A 20,958-nucleotide genomic window follows, 5' to 3' on the forward strand; every position below is an offset into this window, starting at 1 on the left:
GATGTTGAATTCGCGTCTGGTGTGATAAGTTGATGTTTTCCCTGAGGCTACCGGCAACTGGGAGTTGCAAAATCAACTCGGAGAGAGGCGGAACGTGGTATCCTAGGGTTGGTAGATCTACTCACTGCACTGGTACGGACGATGTCGACGGAAGAATGCCGAATTTCCCGTTGTTTTCCACTGCACATAAGCGCTAATATTAAGTATTTTGTACAGTCGAAATATCTTGCAAACTGTTTGCAGTGCTTTCTTTGCCCTTTCTGGTACCCGGTAGAAATTTTACCTTCTTGACTTCGGCACCACTTCATCGGTCAGTGTCATGGAGTGTGTAGCAACTACCCGAGTCGAACCGAGCGAGTGCTGGCGGCTTGCGGTCGGTCGGCAGCCGGGTGGTGTTCGCGTGAGAAGCCGCTCGGCGCAGGCCGGACGAGGTCTCCCATCGAGTTTTTGCACACTGGAGTATTCAAATCAGCGCCAGTGACGGCAAATGTACTATGGAGTGGCCAAAGGGTAAAAATTAATAAATGTACTCAGTAGTACATCATCACTTTCTTGCAGCGTATCAAACAACAAAGGAAAACTTTCAATTACTGAGTACGTGTATCATTAAATATATATTTCGTCCGTCCATCAAAAGGGTGAAACGCAATGCAAAGCATACATTACACAAATCATTGTAAGAAATACATAGTGCAGTATGGTTCACAAGGTAAAGGCGAATCCCATTTTAACAAGAGTCCTTGGGACCATCAGATTTTTTCGTCATACTCGGTATCAAGAGTTTGTTATAGCTGAACAGTTAGAGATATAGATGATGATTTTTGGACAAGAACTTTTACTTCCGTGTAATGAGAATTTACTTATAGCCGTGTTCATTATGGTGGGAGTGCACTGTATATAACAAAATACATGTGCAATTAAGTAGAATAAGCAAGAACAGCAATGTATACCTTGGAAGCACGAGTTTAACAATAAAGGGAAAAGGTGGCAAACAAATGCATATTTTGCCAATATATAGGCTCTCCATCATACCATTTTTTTAAACTGCCTTGCATTTTTAGAGAGGTATGAATGGAGACACAACATTTTGCAATACATTTACTACACACTCAAAGAGTCTCAGTCTTTCCATTGGTCATGTAGTATACGGGTGCAAAATGACAAGCGGTAGACCTTTCCTGCAACCAATGGACGTTTCAGTCTTTCACTACAGTCTATGTAACAAAGTATTTCATTCGCCCGCTCTCTATAGAAAAAAAAAAGAAAAGAATGCAATGTATCCTTATCAACCATATGATTAATTGGTTTGACACTTCAACGCTTAAAAACTAGGTAACATATCATTAAAAAAAGATAAATTAGCATTTAGATTGACACTTAAACATTTGGACATGTAATTTATATCCCGGACAAACATATAATGATTTATTGGACTTGTATTTTAGACATTGAGAAAATGTAATATGTGTCCTGAACAAATGATTTGTCAGTTATTGACATTTAAACATTTAAAATTATGTAATATGTTTTCTGGATAAATATACAAATTTTAGTTGGATTAACACTCACACAATTAAAATGTAATACTGGGAAAATGTACGGTAATTAATAATATTTTTTGTGAAATAATTTTGTCGGTCACCAAAATTGGTTGTATACAGGCCTACTCCAACTTGTTCACTGTTCAGTATTGTTAGTGTGTCACATGCTACCCCCTATACGCTGTGAAGAGAATCATGAAAGAACACACTTTGTTGTTAAATTGGTAGGGAGAGTGGGGAGAAGTGGGATAAAAATTGGGGGTCATCCCACTATAGACCGACACCCACGAGTCATACAGCCCACGAATTCGACATTGAAAACAGGTCCATAAGTCATACAGCTCACGAGTCATACAGCCCATGAGTTCGACAATATAGGCCTACAGATAAAAACAGCCCACGACTTCGACAGATACAACACGGGTCTCGTGGGCCTTGTTAGCTTAGTGTCGTATTACTCGTGAGCTGTAGAACTCATGGGCTGTATGACTCATGGATGTCGGTCTCGTGACGCGCACCCAAAAATTGTGATTTGATGAATTTTCTCGTATAACTTTTCTGAGACTTAGAGTGGGACCCTCATGACTCGGACCCATCAAAGACTACTGATATAGGCCACATGATGGTTTGTACTTCACATTACTAACAGTCTGGTATTTGTGCCATAGGTTAGGCCCTAATTGATTTTAAAAGGCTTCCGAACGGGGAGAAGTGGGCCACTCCTTGGGAGAAGTGGGACATTGGTTCGGTGAAGTGGGACAAACAGTAGTAACTATAAGCTAGACACAATACAATCATATAATAATGTGTATGTGTGTGTGTGCGTGTGCGTGTGCGTAAGCCCTATGTGTGTGTGTGTTTGAATATTTACACATGAAGAGTTTCATCGCAAAGCGTGATTCGAATATCCATTATGGTCCATCACAGAAAGTTGCATTAATAGCATCCAGTACTTATTGAAAATAATTGGAAAATCTTTGATATTTTAATCATAACTTTGAATATAGGGAGAAGTGGGACAGTGATGCTGTCCCAGATCACCCCCAGCACCCCTCCTCCCCTCCCCCCCCCCAAAAAAAAAAAAAAAAATGGCGGCTAACATCACAATTTAGCTAACTTTTGCAAAATCTTTTAGTGCAAATTATTGGAATTCATAAGGCCTACATACAGCATGAGCTAAGTGCCTGCTAAAAACCGTACGATGAATTCAGAAAGCATTTCACACTGAATGAAAAAAAAAAACACAAACAAACAAACACAAAGCAGTTACCATGTGCTTGTACTCTGATGCCAAATGCCTAATAGGCGATAAGACTTGAAATCTGATTGCTCTAAGTATAGTTCAAAACTTTTTGAGATTTGAGAGGTGTCCCACTTCTCCGGCGCGTCCCAGTTCACCCCACTCTCCCCTATTATACACTTAAAGTTTCGCATTCAACATGATTTAATGTGAATTTTGTCATTCGCATGTCTATCTTATTCATACAGAAGTTACAAATACACAAGCTCTCCAACTTTATGAGCTCCTTTCAGTACCATTCTCTCTCGAGGAATCGGTAATCGGCAAGACTGTCGCCCAGCAACAGAACGCAACTATGCAACAGAGGTGCGGTGCGCGCAAGGAGGGATTTAAAATAGAAGGGTGTGCACTCGGTGCAGAGGACTCAGAACTGTTCAAAACACTACCTGTTGAATCCTGAAAGTGCGACACGTACTTTTTCCTCTCAATGAATAAGAAATATTGTAACATGAACCTCGAGCTAAAATCATCTTGTTTCAGAAGAAAAAAAAAATGACACTTTAATTACTCCAAGAAAATTTGGCGGGCCTTCAATCGTACACCCCCCCCCCCCCCCCGATTATGGAAATTTAGCGAAATCTCCATTAAAAGGCTGAAAACATGGACATTGTACTGCCAATATTGCAAATCTGTTTTCTCATAGAGTAATATCAAATTTAGTATCATTGTATACATGAATTTTAAAGTTTCAAGTGCCGTCCGAAGTTTCGTTGAAAAAAAAAATGAATTACTTTGCATGCATTACAGTCACTTCATCAAAGAGTGTTATTTTCGACGTTCATTTCCCGCAAACTTTTTTCCACATTGTTGTTGTTGTTTTTTCTGTTGAAGTATTTACATGATGTATTGTCGTGATATCTATCCGTGTACAAAAAATAATGTCAGTCATTTGGCTGTTCCTTCGGGTTTTTTTTTTCTTTTACCAGCAGGCGGACTTTTATTCATTATCATAAAATATATCCAGAGCACCATTTCATAAGCTTCTTATCATTATAAATTATTGCAGTTGCTAAGTGGCAGCGACCATGCAGTAAACAATCATTCATATATGTGAGTATGAGTCATTTACCATGATAATGTAATCTAAGCAACTTACAACTATTGTAGGCCCTAAACCCTATATAAAACGAGCAACAGAAGCGACTGGAAGACAACACGTATAAGAAACAAGAGTTGCAGAATAAAAGTTTTTCATTAGACGGTGTGAAAGTCAGCATCCCATGTAAACTGAATATACAGTATCCTAATAATAATAGAGAGACTCAAAAGCGCTCATTCTACCTAAAAAGATACTCATAGTGCTATATAGAACAGAGTACATAATGTATCACGTTTTACAACAATATCACAGAAGATAATAAGAACGATAAACAAACAAACAAAATAATTCAGATCGATGATGTTGGAATCTTGTCTAGAGACGGACATCAGCCAGCGAAAATGCAAAAGAGGAGCAGAAATCTATGGAGATCAACTGTACACCATTTTCATATGATATATACATATATATATTTTTTTTCGGTCTTCTTAGAATTTTTCTTCTCTTTTTCTTCTTGTCTTACGCATGGAGAGATTCAACTTGGTCTTGAAAAATCACATTTTACCCTTTGAGCGTTCCGTATACCTAAATACATCCGCACTCAGTCCTAGCGTTGGTATCGGTAGGCTTCACTTGCGCACTCACTAATACACCTACACATACAATGACACACACGTTCAATACCCATACACACACACGCAAACACACCACACAGGCACCACAAAGAAAATACGAATGGCTCGTTCAGATTGGAGGCCGGGCTGCTCTGGCAGAAAATACCGGGTACTCTTGTGTGCATGTGTGTGCAGTATAGTAGACGAATGAATGCACCCAGTCCTGTCGTCGCTGTATGTTCGGGTAGAAGCGGCCATATCATATCGTACGTACAAATACTGTACGTACGTACGTTGCGAATGGTGGTATACAGTGCTATGGGAAAATTAGTAGTTTATCGAGCAGGCGAATAGGATGACCTTCCGCTAGATGTTCCTATAGGAACTGCCTGACGGGGAGGAACATTTTCCACAATTTCGCCAGAATTAAGAAAGTTTTCTTCCTTCTGACGATGTCGACGACTGAAAAAAGATCGACTGGAACTACTTTGAGAAGATCAGCACGATTAATCGAGAGAAAACCAAGCAGTTCTTTGTCGAATGGTGAGAGCCTTTGTTTGACCTCAATTTATGCCGTACATTTCGTAGAGCGATTTACCCACATCGCTGCATGCAGCTCGGTGCAGCAGAGGCTTTCGATTCCTAGGCCAATCCATCGTTCTCCCAGTCGGCAGGCAGGGTGGAATGCATTTGCAATTTGATTCCAGAGCTGCAGGAAAGCATTGTCCATTTATTTCATGCGTGTTACAAAACGAGGCAAACGATATATTATATGGCGGAAGTAACCTGCTACTCATTGAGGATATTTTGATATTTTCACCCCTTACGCGTCCAGTAAAATTACTGTAGAATGTTGTCTAACTGTTAGTCGTTAGGACTCTCGTTGCTTTTCTTTTGGTGTCACTGTCAGTGTCAAGGCAGACATCAATCTAATTTTCCCAATATCTTATTTTTACTTTGACTATCAAACACAGTCTAACACTTCTGATGATATGTCAACAACGTGTTAAAGTAAATTAACACTCATAACAGTCGACACTAAGTTAGGAATAGGATGTGTTTAAAATGTGTTTCTGAGGCAGAATCACGATCCTAAACATGTTTTAGGTATTTTGGGGGGATACAGTAGATAGGTATCTAAACGCAACTGTGTTTTCAAACGCGTTTAACGTTAGAAATGCTGGTTTGAAACGCTGTTCAAAGGGTGGTTTTTTTTTTTTATGCATTTGAGACCATGATAGCTTTTCTGAGAGTAGATAAACGCAATTCTGTTTTGAAACGTGTGAACGTATTATCACGATATCTTTGCGCTGCCAAGGTCAACTTCCATGCAGTATACAACCTGCAGGTAACAACGTGGGCCTCAGTTGACCTCTGCTTCCCGGGTCGAACTGCGCAAAGCAGCTGCGCAGTGACAACACTCGAATCGCGCTGCAGTGATGGTTAGATAAGCGCGGCACCTTGAGAATCTTGTTTCAAATCATGTTTGCAAATGCCACTCCGAATGCATTTTGAAACATGATTATCTCTCTTGCATTATTAGATTCATATGGTTTGATTTAAGTTTACACTGTAGGTTAATAGAGTTCATTTACGCGCACAAAAAGTAACTTCTTTTTGCACTGAAATTGTAAAAAATAAAAAAATATCAAAATTTAAAGCTTATGTATCAGTCAAGATGTAGACGTCTGTTATAAATGTTTGAGTTTAATCTATAGTATTGTATGTGTATAATTCAAGTGCTTGAGATGGCTGAACAGAGTGAACACTGAAATACAATGTTTATGATAGCTATCTCTAGTTCTATTATCACTGACAGTTTGAGCAAAGTCACACAAATGATGTGATCTCCATTTCATTTACAGGCAAGACTTCCTTATTCCCCCCTTAACACCCACCACTTGCCAAGTGTGCGTGCATGCATGTGTCCATGTGTACGCTTGCAAGGGTAGAGTGGTGTGGAGTGGTATGGCAGAGTTGATGGGAGACACATTGAAGTCTTTCCCATTCAAACTTGGGCTGCTCTCTTTCATTGATTTTGCAGATTTTCATTCAAAACTTTCAAAATATCCTCAAGCTTTTGATGAACTTGTCAGATGTGAACATAAAATGGGTGTTACACAGAAAAGTACTTTGTACATAGCTTTAGCATAATAATTCACATCATTTTCAGTAGAGATATGTAGCCAGAGTATACAAATCATTTGCAATCCTGCAATGCAGATGCTCAAATTTCAAGAGACATTCCAGGGCTCAACACTATTTTTTTTTCTCTCTAGTGGCCCAAAATAAACTAGACTCGGAATTTGTCAAGACTGACAAATTAGGTGATCCGATCTCTTCGAAAATCAATGATTTGAGTCCTGATCCAAATATTCATGACCATACAGGTTTCATCTGTGTTGACGGGACATTGGCTGTGTGATGTTTGGATTCTCATTTAGAAAAGGGAATGAGACCTGCCATCTTTGGTACCGAATTCCGTATACACTAACGGAAATACAGAATGAAGTATATTTGACCTTTGACCTCACTTTGCACACCTAAGATGGCGTCTAAGCAAAAAGTGATTATTTTATGAAATGATTCTTGTAACATGGTCTTTGCGTGTGCAAAATATGGGAAAGATAGGACATGTATTCACCAAGATACAGGATGAAACATTTATGACCTTTGACCCTAATTTACATACCCAAGATGTTGTCCGATCAAGTAGTTGTTATATTATGAAATAATGTACGTGACATGTACTAAACATGTGCAAAATATGGGACTGATAGCCATTGTTGTTGTTCATCTATCGCACAGAAAGTAGTAGAAAGAAAGAAAAATAAAGAAAAAATAATGTTATTTTATAGAAATTTGAAGGAGAAGCATAAAAAAATCAGAAAAAGATAAAGTAAGTAAAGGGAGATTAAGATTAACTAAAGAAAAAGAAGAAAAAAAGTGTTTAAAAAAATTAAAAAAAAAATATTGGCAGGGGTGAGCCTCGAACCAGGGACCTTGGGATTACGAGTCGGATGCGCTACGCAATGACCTATTTCATTCTCCATAGGCCCTGTGTATTAAGCAAAATGACGCTGCATCGAAGCCTCGTGTCATTTTTAACCAAGTTTTTCGACGTGATACCGACGTCGTATGAAAAAATGGAGGTCACACTTAAGATAGCCCACAGTCTCAGCTACAACATACTAAAATCTGGGAGAAATTCACGGAAGCATAAGTGAGCTAGTGCTCGAAAAAGATAGTCATGTCAATTTTCATTTCCAGAAAAACTGCACTTCCATAGAGATAACACGTAAACTGGTCAAATTTGACAAGATTACTTTCAATCCATTTTTACGAGGTGATGCCGTCATCTAATCAAAATGTTGTTATCATATTAATGAAAGAGCATTTAGTAAGCTACAACATACTGAAATTTGGGTACAAATTGGCAAAGGATAAGTGAGATACGCTCGAGTGACCTTGAAATTTGATGACGTAATTTTGAAAATTTACTTCTTTTATTTTATTAAGAGATTTGATATCTTTTAATCACTTTTCCAGCATCGCCAACCCATGAAATGATATTTACAACTCATCAGCTTTCAGAATATGTAACGAAAATGGGGGGTCACCGTCCATTCTGACGAGTAAAATCGGAATTAAAATTGGCGGTTTTTTGGCATACATGTAGTTGCACTGTATATCGCCCTTGACGCGCGCGCGCGGAATTTCAACTTTGACGGGCCCGTATGACGTCATATTGAGTCGGATTGACTTGAAACTTGGTAGAAATATTCCTTGACATTTCAGGCATCCGATAAATGTGAAAAAATGGGAAATTTCTATTGCATAAGAGCTGTGCGTGCGTATATGTGCGCGCACGTACGCGTCCGTCCATTTTTTTCAATTTTTCAAAAAATGCTCCAAATTGTCTGAAACGTATACAAAAAAATTTTGAGCTCGATTTGAGCATACAAATATTTCAACGCGCGCGTACGCGCACGCTTTAAGGATAAATATGAATTTTGAGAATATGAGTAGAATGCGCTTGACTTGAAATATATGTGACGTAAATTTCATTGAATAATTCCATTCCATTAATGAGATATGAATGAGAATGTGTTTTCATATAATGACGTCATAGTGACGTCACGGTCGACTGATCACATTGATTTTACTTGCGCTGTCGTCTTTGGGACATGATACATACATGGTATAATTTTGACATTGATAGGAAGAGGGCTTTCTGAGCTAACCTCTGCACAACTTTTGAGGAGAAAAAAGAAAAAGAAGAAGAAAAACAAAGAATCAGTACAGATACAGAAGGTGATCCGAGAGGATACTCGGATCACCTAATAAAAACAGACAGTCCATTTTGCCAAAAGTCCACCAAAAGAAGATAGCCTTGTTGGAAATTTGGTGGCCTGACATGCAACATCAATTTTGGGTGGCCCAAGTCTACCAGGCCACTGCTAAGTGTTAAGGCCTAGATGCAATGTCTTAGTGTATTCATGCAACACACCAGTTGGCTAGAATAGAGACCAATATCAGTTTCAATAAGCATTTCTGTAATATTTTTTCTAAGTACCATACATGTAGTCCTTATCAATGAATATTACAACATGTACATTGTACATGTGTATTCTATGATAGAGACCAAGTGTCACAATTGTGGCTCTTGTCTTTGGCTGGGACTGGATGGATGCTGCCTGCCTGCTACAATGTATGATGCAAAAATACAAAATGTCCTTTTTGCATGTGATATTACAATGTATAGTTGTAGGTATGGTTACCTAAATCATCAAGACTCGGGTCTCTCCCATATCATGATGGCAGATTAGGGTGGTGGTAAAAAAAATGTGGTTTAGGGGTTTTTCATGACTTTCTTTTTGCAAACAAACATAAATGTGAGTTGTGATGTTGTACAATAAAGGTATCATGACAATGTTAGCATCTTTGCTAACATTTGTCGACAAAGCAGGACTACCAAGTATAAATTTTTGTGCCTTTCGCAAGACCAGAAACCAGTGTGAAAATGAGTTATACATGTCGTACGTTCCACTAATGAATGCCTTCATTCCACAGAATTGAAGCATGCAAAATTCATCTTATTACCCTGCTGAGTACGAAAATATCAAATTTTACAGTATATGAGTGAAAGATCACAAAAGGTGGTACAAAGCTCAGTTGTACTGCATTTGCAGTACACTACACTATCAAATATCATAATGAGTGTAGTCTCTATTTTCTGCAGTCGTATTTGATCAGACCATCTTGCTGTTTGTGTATAGTAGCATAGAAATAGAAATTCTGAAAGCCCTTTCATTATTGGTTGAAGTATTTTCATTGATAAGGAACTCCTGTGCAGTGCTATGATTTACCATTAATACCAATTTATCTTTTTTAAGGCCTTGAGCACTTTTCCTAGCTGTGACCTTCACTTCAGGCTGTGATAGTCTCTAATTGTGCTGATGCTTTGCCATAATGATACAATTCATGTCTTATCCATGTATAATTCACATTACATTCAAGTGTACCTTTCCAATGAATCACTATTACTGGTATTATGTCAAGAGGATAGGTTCTTTATCAAACTACCTCCCTTTTCTCATTATTCACAGCAACAAAGTGGGTGGGGCAATGTGTTGGCTTGATCAATGACTTGCATTAATTTAGAATGATCATGTTAAATAATGACATTCAGAATGTTTTCATCTGAATTGGTCCCCCAGGTATAGTAGTCTGTACATTGAATGTGTGGTAGCCGTTCAGCTTATGACGTGTTGATCTTCCTATCATGTGCATAGTACCTACCTGTATAGTGAAATTTTCAAAATGTTCAAGATACATTTACCAAGTTACATTCTAAGTTAGCATACAGTAGACTCATTGATGTTAAAGGAGAATAAACCCATATACTGTATTTGAATTGAGGGAATGCAGCAATATTAATAGAACACAATAGCGAAGTTTGAGGAAAATCGAACAATCATTTGAAGTTTTTGGTGTAGCCATCGCTGGATGAGACTACAATACTTTGTGGCATCATGTATGGACTTAACCAAATAAAGAAAACACAAATTAAATTCAACATGTTTTCACTTTTCTAGCATAATGAAAAAGCACTTGACTCAAGTCTTTCAGAGAGCAGGAGAAATAATATTACCAAGTTAGTAACAAGTCAAGGGAATCCGTACTTTTTATTAAAAACGATATTTTGTGAAATTCTCTTTATGTTCTTTACATCGTTGTGTACATGTGACCGAACAAACTTGGTCTTATCCAGCAATGGCGGCACTGAATAAAAGATTCAAAACTTTTTAAAGGATTGTCCGATTTTCTTCAATCTTTGCCCATATGTTCTACTACAGAGTAAGGATACATTCTATCAATCCACATATTTTGGGCTCAATTCCCTTCTAAATTTTGCAATCCAGTTCAGTAGACTAGTGGTCACACCTGGTCTTGTAGCACACTGAGCTTAGGCACAGTATTTCCTCAAAAACAACCCCCCCCCCCAAAAAAAAAAAACAACAACAACAACAACAACAACAACAACAACAACAACAACAACCACAACAAACGAACAAAATAAAAAAACAACAACAATACAAGTGGCATACCATCCTATGAGGCTATCACTCATAACATGAAAACAGGGTGCCTATTTTGAAATCTCATCTTCTGCACAAGTTGGAATGAATTTTCACAGATATATTCCTTTTGTTATCTTGAGCATCATTGGCATGAAATTTAGGTTGTTAAGATTTGTCATATTTGATCCTTTATTTATTCATTTGTTGTTCTTCTATTTTCAAGTTATTTTCTGGTATGGTAAAGGAGTAGTAGAAGAATTTAAATAATGGAGTACAAATCCAAGTAATGATTAAGGAATTCATGAGTTGAAGAGAGACCAAGAGAGTTAATGGCTTCATTATTTATGTACAGGATAAGCCCAAAGTGATAACATCATGGGATTGTGAATCTGTATTGCTAGCATGAAATTGAGCATGTGCAATGTGTATTGATATCGCAGGAAAACTTAAAGCACATATCCCCAATATAGAGGCAATTGCATGCACAATCAGTGATAATTAATCTCATTTCGAGATTCATATCAAATAATCTTATATTCTTAGTTTACCTCATGAAACATGGTTAGGCTGGATGTGTCAGTAATTTTGATAAGAAATCACCCCTAGTTTATAGAGATTACAAACCTGTTGTTCTGACCACTACAAATGGTTCTATTACCCTCCTTTTCTTTTGTCATTACTGCATTTTTTTAGAAGGAAAAAAAATGTTAGCAGGGAATGCTGCATTTTGTATACTGTATACGCTGTTATTTTCGTGTACGTATATTTTTGCGGATGATGAGGTCAAAGACATTTTCGCGAGAAGTTTTCATGAATCGATACCTACAAAACATGTACCTTTACGTTAATACTCTATTAACAAAGCGTATGGGGACATTTTCGTGTGTTGTTAATTTCGTGATCCAACTGTGATTTGCGAAATTCACGAAAATCAAACCCTCGCAAAAAAAAAACAGCTGATACAGTAGTTCAGGCAATTTTCCTGAAAGCGTTGATTGTGCTATACAGGCAAAACACGAAATTGTAAAGGAAGGTATTCATTCACCCTAACACAGTGCTAGTGACAAGAAAGTCAGTGTATAGCTCAGATAAGTCAGCTCAGATAAGGACATTTTTTATTATGAAGAATAATAATAGTAATAATAGTAATAATGATAATGATGATGATAATTAAAAATAATAAATAATGATGATAATAATAAAAAATAATATACAATGCTTAGCACATAATGGAATATATTCTATGTGCTATTAAAGGAAGACTGTACAATTACAATTGCATTGTTACTAAGTTTTATGTTTTTTAAGACTGTAATAAAAAATGTGCTTCAAGCATCAAAATTCATCATAGATCTTATCTCTAACTACATTACTCTGTACAACCTGAATACAGATGAATCTGTGGCATGAAAACAAACCCTTTCAACTACACAATGCTATTTTGTCATATCAAACCAAGGCAAATGGAAACTTGCATTTGATGTTTCCAGTCCCAGTAAACACACTTGTAAATTGTACGGTGTGACCGTAGCAAACCTGGTAATGTTTAATTGTAGGAGTTTGAATACTAACAGTATGATTAGTGACCATACATGCATGTACAATGTATCTCTTGCCTAGAAATCAGTCAGTTTGATGTGCTAACTGTATCCTAGGGAATATTTGTATGTAAAATCAAGGAAATTTCTCTTGCATATTCCATGTCCTAAGAATGGAGATCTTGTAAGGTATATGAACTACTCTTTAATGTTAGTCGTGCTTTGCTTACTGTGTGTACATTTACCACTGCATCACTTTCAGTGGTTTGTACAAAGGAGTTTTGATGGGGTCAGTGCTGTTTTTCCAATGTGTTCTATTCCCCTTACGAGTAATTGTTATGACTGCTGCACATAGCTTTAATGCCATATCGATGTGAAAAGTAACAATAATAGAACCCATAAATCCATTCAATTTTTCATGCATAGCACCAATTTGTGATATGTACAATGTAGCCACTTAATGTCACATATCCATTATACACACACACACACACACACACACACACACACGCAAAGTGTTTACATGCACACTGCACATACGTATAGAGCCTGATGAAGCTATACAGGAGGCTCCAACACTGGAGTTAGGCAGACATGGGGGAAGCTGTGCTCAAATATCTCCTGTAAACGAACTCTGGTCTATTGTCCCCACATTCACACTTAGACGCCAGAATTTCTACTGGTGAATAGCAGCTCTGTGTTCTTTCAAAAGATTGTGTACATGTCTATTTTAGTCTACAAACTGTGCACTGAGATAAGCTAACTGTAAATGGTAAACCTGCAGGTATGCCCTACTCCTGCACTGCTCTTGGTCATAAATGAACAGGGAAAAAAATGAGATGACATCATGTTATTGTTGTACTGAACTGCTGTGTATACCTTGCAGAACAGTGCATAATATATGTACATTGTAACTCCCTGATCATACAATATTCTACTCAAGCAAGGGGATACTGTGGTATGGTATCCAGTTGAAGGTAATACAAACACAATGTCACAAACCAGTTACAGCAACACTCCTGCATTTAATGTGGCTAACACGTATAGGAAAATATCGCAGATAGGCCTACAGCAAATAGACTGCATAATGAGAAGGTAGGGACGGACATGGCATGCACCAAGCATAGCCCACTGCCAGACATTAGGCTGGGCAAACGTGCGCGAATAATGCATGCTGCATTCATTAGTCTTTAGCAGCTCTCAGTCTGTTCAGCACACAGTGGCAGCCAGCATAGCACTAAAGCCTGGCATGGCATTATCAAGGCAGGGCTCATGCCAGAAGGGAATGTTCAGTGCTGTACCTACATTTGTATGCTGGTAACATATTGCCAAATTATAAAGATGCTCTCCATTGTTTTGTTATCCAGGAGATATAAGAAATAATTAGAGCAAAGCAGACACACCATTTACCCTTGCCAACGGTGTCTATTTAGCTGTATGATGCATGTTTTAAGTCTCCTGAGGGCCTCATAGTGGCATGAAATGTTAGGTTATTGTTTATGGTTCTGTAAAGAACATTCTCTCTGCTTCAGCACATGATCTGCTAGTATACTTTTTTTACCTTCCCTTAGGAGTCTAGTATGCTTCTGTTTCATTTTACAAGTGTGTTTTATTGTTATTCCATATACATGTACATGTACTATAAAAGTGGATATTTTTGTGTGAGCACTTTTTCATGTTCGGGTGGGTAAGACAAGTTTCATGTGTTTTTTTATTCTGTGGAATCACATGAGCTACTGGAACATGTAGCAAGCACAAATATTTGTGTGCTTTTATTTTCGCACTAGTTTCTGGTTGTGCGAAATGCACAAAAATTTTAATGCTACGAAAATTTCCACTTTTACAACATGTGATAGTAGTGGATGGATTGTGGCAAATTTTTCATTTCTGCTTGTTTATTGCACATGTAGTTTTGTTGAATGCTGATATACAGTATCTCAAATGTACACAGTATTAGCATGTTAACACTAATTTTGTAGCATTTCAATCAATTTTACCAAAAAGACTTTACTAAAGTACTTCATTTGCTGTTCTGACATACATTTTGTAGTGTACATGTACGTGGAAGAGCCATTCTATACAACAGTTGTATACTATCAGTTGGACATGTGCAAGACTCATGAGGGAATAGCACACAATTCTTCATTGAACCATTTCATTATTTACTTCTAGACACAAATGCACTACCAGTAATGAAAAAAATATCTGAGGTATACCTTCAATGTATAGAAAGTGTTTGGATAATGTATTTCATGGAAGTGGACATGGCTCAGATATATGCAAGAAAGCCATTGCAGCCTTGTTCAGTTCCCTCAGTCTTTCTACCCCTATGGTAAATGACCTGACATTATCCTGTGGCAGAGCTAAATGTAATTAACTCAGATTTGCAACAGGAAGCACACATCTAATGCTCAAGGGGATGTCCCTTTGATGAACTTCAATCCCTCTTTCCCTGTCCTCTCCTTGCCTCAGTCTCCAAGTTCACTCGTCTTTCCCAAAGCTCTACTGCCAGCATGTGTCCAGAAGTAAAGGAGAAGAGTCCCCCCTATGAGACTGTGTGGGAGGCTTTGTCATTGATTCTTCACAGAATCATTCTGTATGTGGGCCCACTCATGGGTCACTGATGCCTAAATCACAATCGAGAACTAAAGCTGTAGTTTGTGTGGGTGGTAGTTTCACAATGGGCACATGCTTTGGACAGATGGCTATAGTTTGTCACTCAGCACACAGTTTAGCATATTATGTGCATGATGAAGATTATATTGTAATTGTACAGGACTTTGGTAATTATATCTCTCAAGTTTTGACAAGTGGTTGTTCTATCATCAGCCTGTTTGAACAGTAATAAAATTTGGATACTGCTAGATAAATGAAAATGGTAAAAAAAACTTCATATATTTGTGTTTGTGCATTTAGTTAGTCATTGTTATTGTTGTTATCATAATTGTTATCATTATTTTTATTCATATTATTTTTTATTTTTTTTAATTTCATCATCATATCATCTTTTTCCATTATGATCTTTTATGGCCTATATATAAACACAGTCTGTAAAGATCTCAATCAGGCATAAAGATTGGCTGTGTCCTACAGTTGGTAGCACACACAATGTATGATTTTGTAAAATTCAGATGTAGAGTATGGTGCCTTTTTAATAATGATTTGCTCATCACTTGTGCAGGAAAAGGAGGAAAAGTGTTTTGTTTTTCCCCCTGTGAAACAGGATGAATCTTCATCTCACTGCACATTCTGTCTAGGAGTGTCATTGTGGATCACAGTGGAAATTCCTTAATACAACTTTATTAAATTTGTAATGAAACATACGTGATGTGCAAGTTGTGTACACATACACACACAACCAAACAAGATGTACACAGAGACACCTTCATATCAACACCAACATGCATTCATGCATACAGACACACATAAACCCACACCCACACCCACACCCACACAAAGTAAGTCTCTATACTAAAATAAATTTCCGGAGAGCAGAGGTTAGAGAGCCATAGGTCTGTGAGGTTAATTCCTGCTGCAGTTCAGTATTTACTCTGTTGCCAGAGGCAAATAGGTATACACAGTGTATTGTAAGAACCATCAAAGTCTGTGGCTGCAGTGAATAGGTTTAGCAAAGCATGAGTGTGTCACTAGACTTAAGATCACTGCACTGAGCAATTATGCCTGTTCCTTTGTGATATGATTATAGATCGCTGTTGTGCTTTGGTCTGGCATACATGTAAAGCCTACACATGAAGTGCAAAATGCACGTTATAGTGTGAACACTATTGTTAGGTGAATATAGGAAATTTGAGAGATATCATGCAACAGCATAAGAAAGATTTTCCCATTTTGAGCAAATTATTTCAATACTCAGGTTGATGGTATCATTCTTCCGCTAAGTTCCTTCCATCAGTATACAGTATTAGGATTTCTGCATACTTTGATTTGATTCCAGATGTTATACAATGTACAGTGTGTCTATCTCATAGGCACAGTTGTTCACATTTTACGTACACTTTGTACAATATAAAAAATGCCGTAATTGCATCAAACCATGAAAAAAAAGTGAGCAAGCAGTAAAAGAAGATATAATGTTTAATACAGATATGGGATACTCATGATTATCAATCATGTTCACTATTCTCAAAGTTCACTATTCCCCATAGGATTGTGTTGTTAGCCATTATCTGTGCAAATAAGCATTTTGATTAATGTGAATTGGGAAACTCTTACTACTCAATTTGTTGCCCAATATCTGTACATATATTACTCTGAGGCAGTGCTTCAAATTGGTAATTTCTCAGTCTGATTCACTACCATTAAAGTTGCACTTGCAGTCCTACTAAACCTTACATGCACTGGGAATGTGCTGAACAGCACACTGAACATGCAGCATGAAGTGTAGGGTATCCCCAAGTGATCAAACCACAGATGGTACACAAAGAAGTACAGAAGTGAAGAAGAAAGGAGCTACAGGGCAGTCCTTTATTACATAGTATACATTTGCCCTGCACTGCTCTTTGTATGCATACACAAGTAGGCAGAGGAGCCGTGTACACTTGGCATGTGAATGCAAATTGTGGTGGCCAGCTTGAAGATGATCAAGCTTGAGTAATCAGCAGCTGCCAACCTGAAAAGCTGAGAAGTCTTTGTTTACTTCACAGTTCACTGAAATCACACATGGGAAGGAGGAGAGACATTTTGCCCCATTCCAAGCACATTACAATCCCAATCAGTAGACTAATGGTCAGTAACATGCAAGGTTGTATATTTGGTATGCCACTTTGATAGAGAATGCAATGATATAATTTGTATGTGTACAATTTTGTAGGTATGAAAGCTGCCTGTAGACCTGAAATGCAAACAGCTATCATGAATGCACCCCTATTTGAACAGTTTATGAGGGAAATTTGTTTCAAAGTTACAAAATCTGTAAATTTGTACAAAGGGTAGCAGTCAGGTATCCTCTTTTTGTCTTTACAAGTCTGATTCAGTTTTGAATAGATTACTCTACAGTTAATTAATGATTATGACACACTGCACTGAATAAGTGATAGTACCTTTGCCCATGGGAGCATCTCTCCAGAGCTAGGTGCAGTGTATGTGGCTGTAAATCAAATCTAATTTTCCTAGGAAGGTGTATCAGATTACACACTGTATATATCAGGACCACTGCCCTATTCAAGTAAGCAGCATCATTGAGATTAAAAAGGCATTTTTAATGGTCTTCATGATAGTCAATTTAATATGACTTCATTGTGACATTCATAAGAAAACGCAAATTCGTGTAATTATTACACCATAGCAAATTTTCCTGTGGAAGAAAAGGAGGAAAATTGTCTTTCCTGCATTCAGTTGTTATTAACTTCAAATAAATCTTTTTGGATAGTCGTAATGTTCTACAGCTGCATACAACTAGACAAGCACTGAGAAGCAATACAGTGATCTTCCAAATGATGATCTGTTGACTTCATGGTTTCTGTGGATCAGTCATTGAAAAGCTTTGAGTCCAACACCCTGTCCAAGTAAATGGACACTGCCCACATATGCATTTATGATTCAATATCAAACTAGAAGGCCATGCACACTGACTGTGAAAATAGTGGCATATTTATGAAAACTCTTAACGTTATAGAGAAAGTTGCTATGCAATCATGCCATAAGCCACCTAATACTACTACTCTACATTGCCAGAAAAGTCACACATAGGAGTGTGATTGTACTAGTTCATATCAAGTTTGCTGCCATGATTTGCAGTGCAAACCCTCACTGCAGAAAACATGTGATTCTCAGCAAGGAGAAGCTCCTTGTTCTTACCAAGAGACTTCAGTACTCCCCAGTCAGTCACCAGCTATTAAAGGACAAGTTCCCCTTCATAAACATAAGGATTGAGAGAATGCAGCAATATTAGTAGAACACATCAGTGAAAGTTTGAGGAAAATTGGACAATCGATGCAAAAGTTATGAATTTTTAAAATTTTTGTGTTGGAACCGCTGGATGAGGAGACTACTAAGGCTTGTGATGTCATATGAGTACAACAGTATAAGGAAAATGTAAAGAAAATTGAACATATTTTCACTTTTTTCGCATAATAAAAGGGCACTTGACTTGCCTCTTTCTAAAGGCATTGGGAATAATATTACCCATAACATATGTCAGTAACAAGTCAAGGGAATGTGTACTTTTTTTCAAAAGAGGAAATTTTGTGAAATTCTCTTTATATTTTCGTTATATTGTTGTACGCATGTGACATCATACACTGCAGTAGTCTTCTCATCCAGCGGTGACTGCACAAAAACTTCAAAAATTCATAACTTTTGAACGGATTGTCCGATTTTCCTCAAACTTTCAATGATGTGTTCTACTAATATTGCTACATTTTCTCAATCCTTATGTTAATGAAGGTCAACTTGTCCTTTAAAATGTGCTCCTACATGTATTTGGATCTAGGCTATTGTTTCATCTGTTGTGAAGCCAGGGAACTGCTGAATCCAGTGCACTTTGAGTACTTTGAGTGTGGCAAATCTCATCATATTTCTCCTGTGATGTAACATTGCAAGTCTTGTTGCAATGTGAATAGAGAGATAAAGCAGCATAGTCTTCAAAGACATTATACATTTTCAATGAGAATGGGCCTAGAGAAGATGTTATAGAATTACTTTGTAGAAATATCATTTTGTGAATTATGTCAAATGATTTGTTTAGATATTGAGGTGAGCTGAATACAGGGTAAATAACTGTATTTGCATTAAATATTTCTTTGTTCTGCATGAAAACATATCCATATTTTTGTGTAGGGCCTATAGATAGTCTACTCAATAGTTACTCACCATACAACACAAGATTTAAAACATTGTGCGTGTTTTGCATGACATGTTTTTAACTGCGAGGATTCCAAGGGTAGGCAAAATTCACTTTATAGTCTGTATAGTGTATGTGAGCTATGTTTACTAGCTCAGTGATTTGCTGTAAAACATGTTATTTTAGTGGCATGAAATTTTTGCGAATTGGAGCCGACGGCCTTTTTCACTGCATGAAATTTTCGCGATGTGCCTCTGGCATTCAGTGCATTTAGTGTAGACAAGAGCCTTCGCATGCATTTTATTTTCGCAAATCTTGGCTCTCGCGAAATTGGCGAAGTTAAAATGCATGCGAACATTCCTCATTTTACAGTAGACAGGGATGGTTTGCTTTATTTCTGTGTGTGGCCAAGAAAGCATGCCTTTGAAATCAACTCAACTTAGAAATAATTTGAATTCTTCAGTGTCACTAATGTTTTGTTTCCAAACATCAGATTTCAGTTGGTCTGTGTTCAGTCTGGATGTGTTTACACTGAGCACTAGTACCCTTCCCTTTCTTCCCCCTCTTTCTTCAATGTACATTTGTAGGTCTTTCAGTATGTACATCAAAGGGAATGAAAACCAAATACATGTGTGGATTGAGTGAATGCAACAATATACAGTAGTTATGTACATCGCACATCAGCAAAGTTTGAGGAAAATTGGACAATCCATTGAAAAGCTATGAATTTTTATAGTTTTGGTGCAGCTATGGATGGATGAGAAGACTACTACAGTTTGTGATGTCGCACATGTACAACGATATAAAGAAAATGTAAAGAGAATTCTATAAAATGACATTTTTGATAATCCTCTTGACTTCCCATTTTCTGAAAAAGGTACTATTAATCAAGTGCTCTTTCATTGTTCTAGACAATTTTGTGAGGGGTTTAATTTGCGATCATAGAGTACAGTAATGAAGAAAGAAATACTTGCCTGCATGGTGCATTTATGTCAAGATCGGAGTTTGTATTTTTGCCTGTTGTTAAATTTGCAAATAACACCCATCTTGTGAAACTGGCAAAAATTAAAACCCTCTGAAGTAGTGGCGCATACAGTTTCTGATGCAAGCAGTTACTGCAGCAGACAGAATGCAGGGAGCTGTGCTACATATAAACATCAGCATAGAGCAGCTTATGAGTATGACTTGCCAGCCAGTCAGTCCCTACACTGCCATCAGCAGTTGCTAGCCTTATGTGTGCACAGACATCTAACACCTTCACAATCTTTTCCCCTGATGCTGAATCACACCCGGAGGCCACCAAATCATGGCAGATCTGAATGTCACTATTCCCTGTAGTTTTAAAATAGTATATTGAAATGAACATTGACTTTATGAAAGTATAATGTATTCTGCTGGTGAAATTTGGTATTAGAGACTAATACGCTGTATTTAGCCATTATGAAAAGAGGCTTAAAAGTTTAATAGGTGATAGATTTAACGGCACATCTTTCTATCAAGAACTTACATTGCAGCATGTTGATAGTCACCTTTTTCAAGA

At 37.4% G+C, this 20,958-nt stretch overlaps 1 protein-coding gene across 1 annotated transcript in view; it reads left to right on the forward strand.

The window, feature by feature from the left end:
* The first annotated feature begins 4,802 nt into the window (after positions 1 to 4,802).
* Positions 4,803 to 20,958, forward strand: part of LOC140233061 (F-box only protein 11-like) — a 63,770-nt gene continuing 47,614 nt past the window's right edge. Inside the window, exon 1 of the mRNA XM_072313183.1 lies at positions 4,803 to 5,037. Coding sequence (XP_072169284.1) covers positions 4,947 to 5,037 — 91 coding nt within the window. The 5' untranslated portion in view covers positions 4,803 to 4,946. The remainder of the gene's footprint in view (positions 5,038 to 20,958) is intronic.

Source organism: Diadema setosum, chromosome 1, assembly GCF_964275005.1.
Source record: "Diadema setosum chromosome 1, eeDiaSeto1, whole genome shotgun sequence".
In the NCBI taxonomy this organism is placed as follows: Eukaryota; Metazoa; Echinodermata; class Echinoidea; order Diadematoida; family Diadematidae; genus Diadema; species Diadema setosum.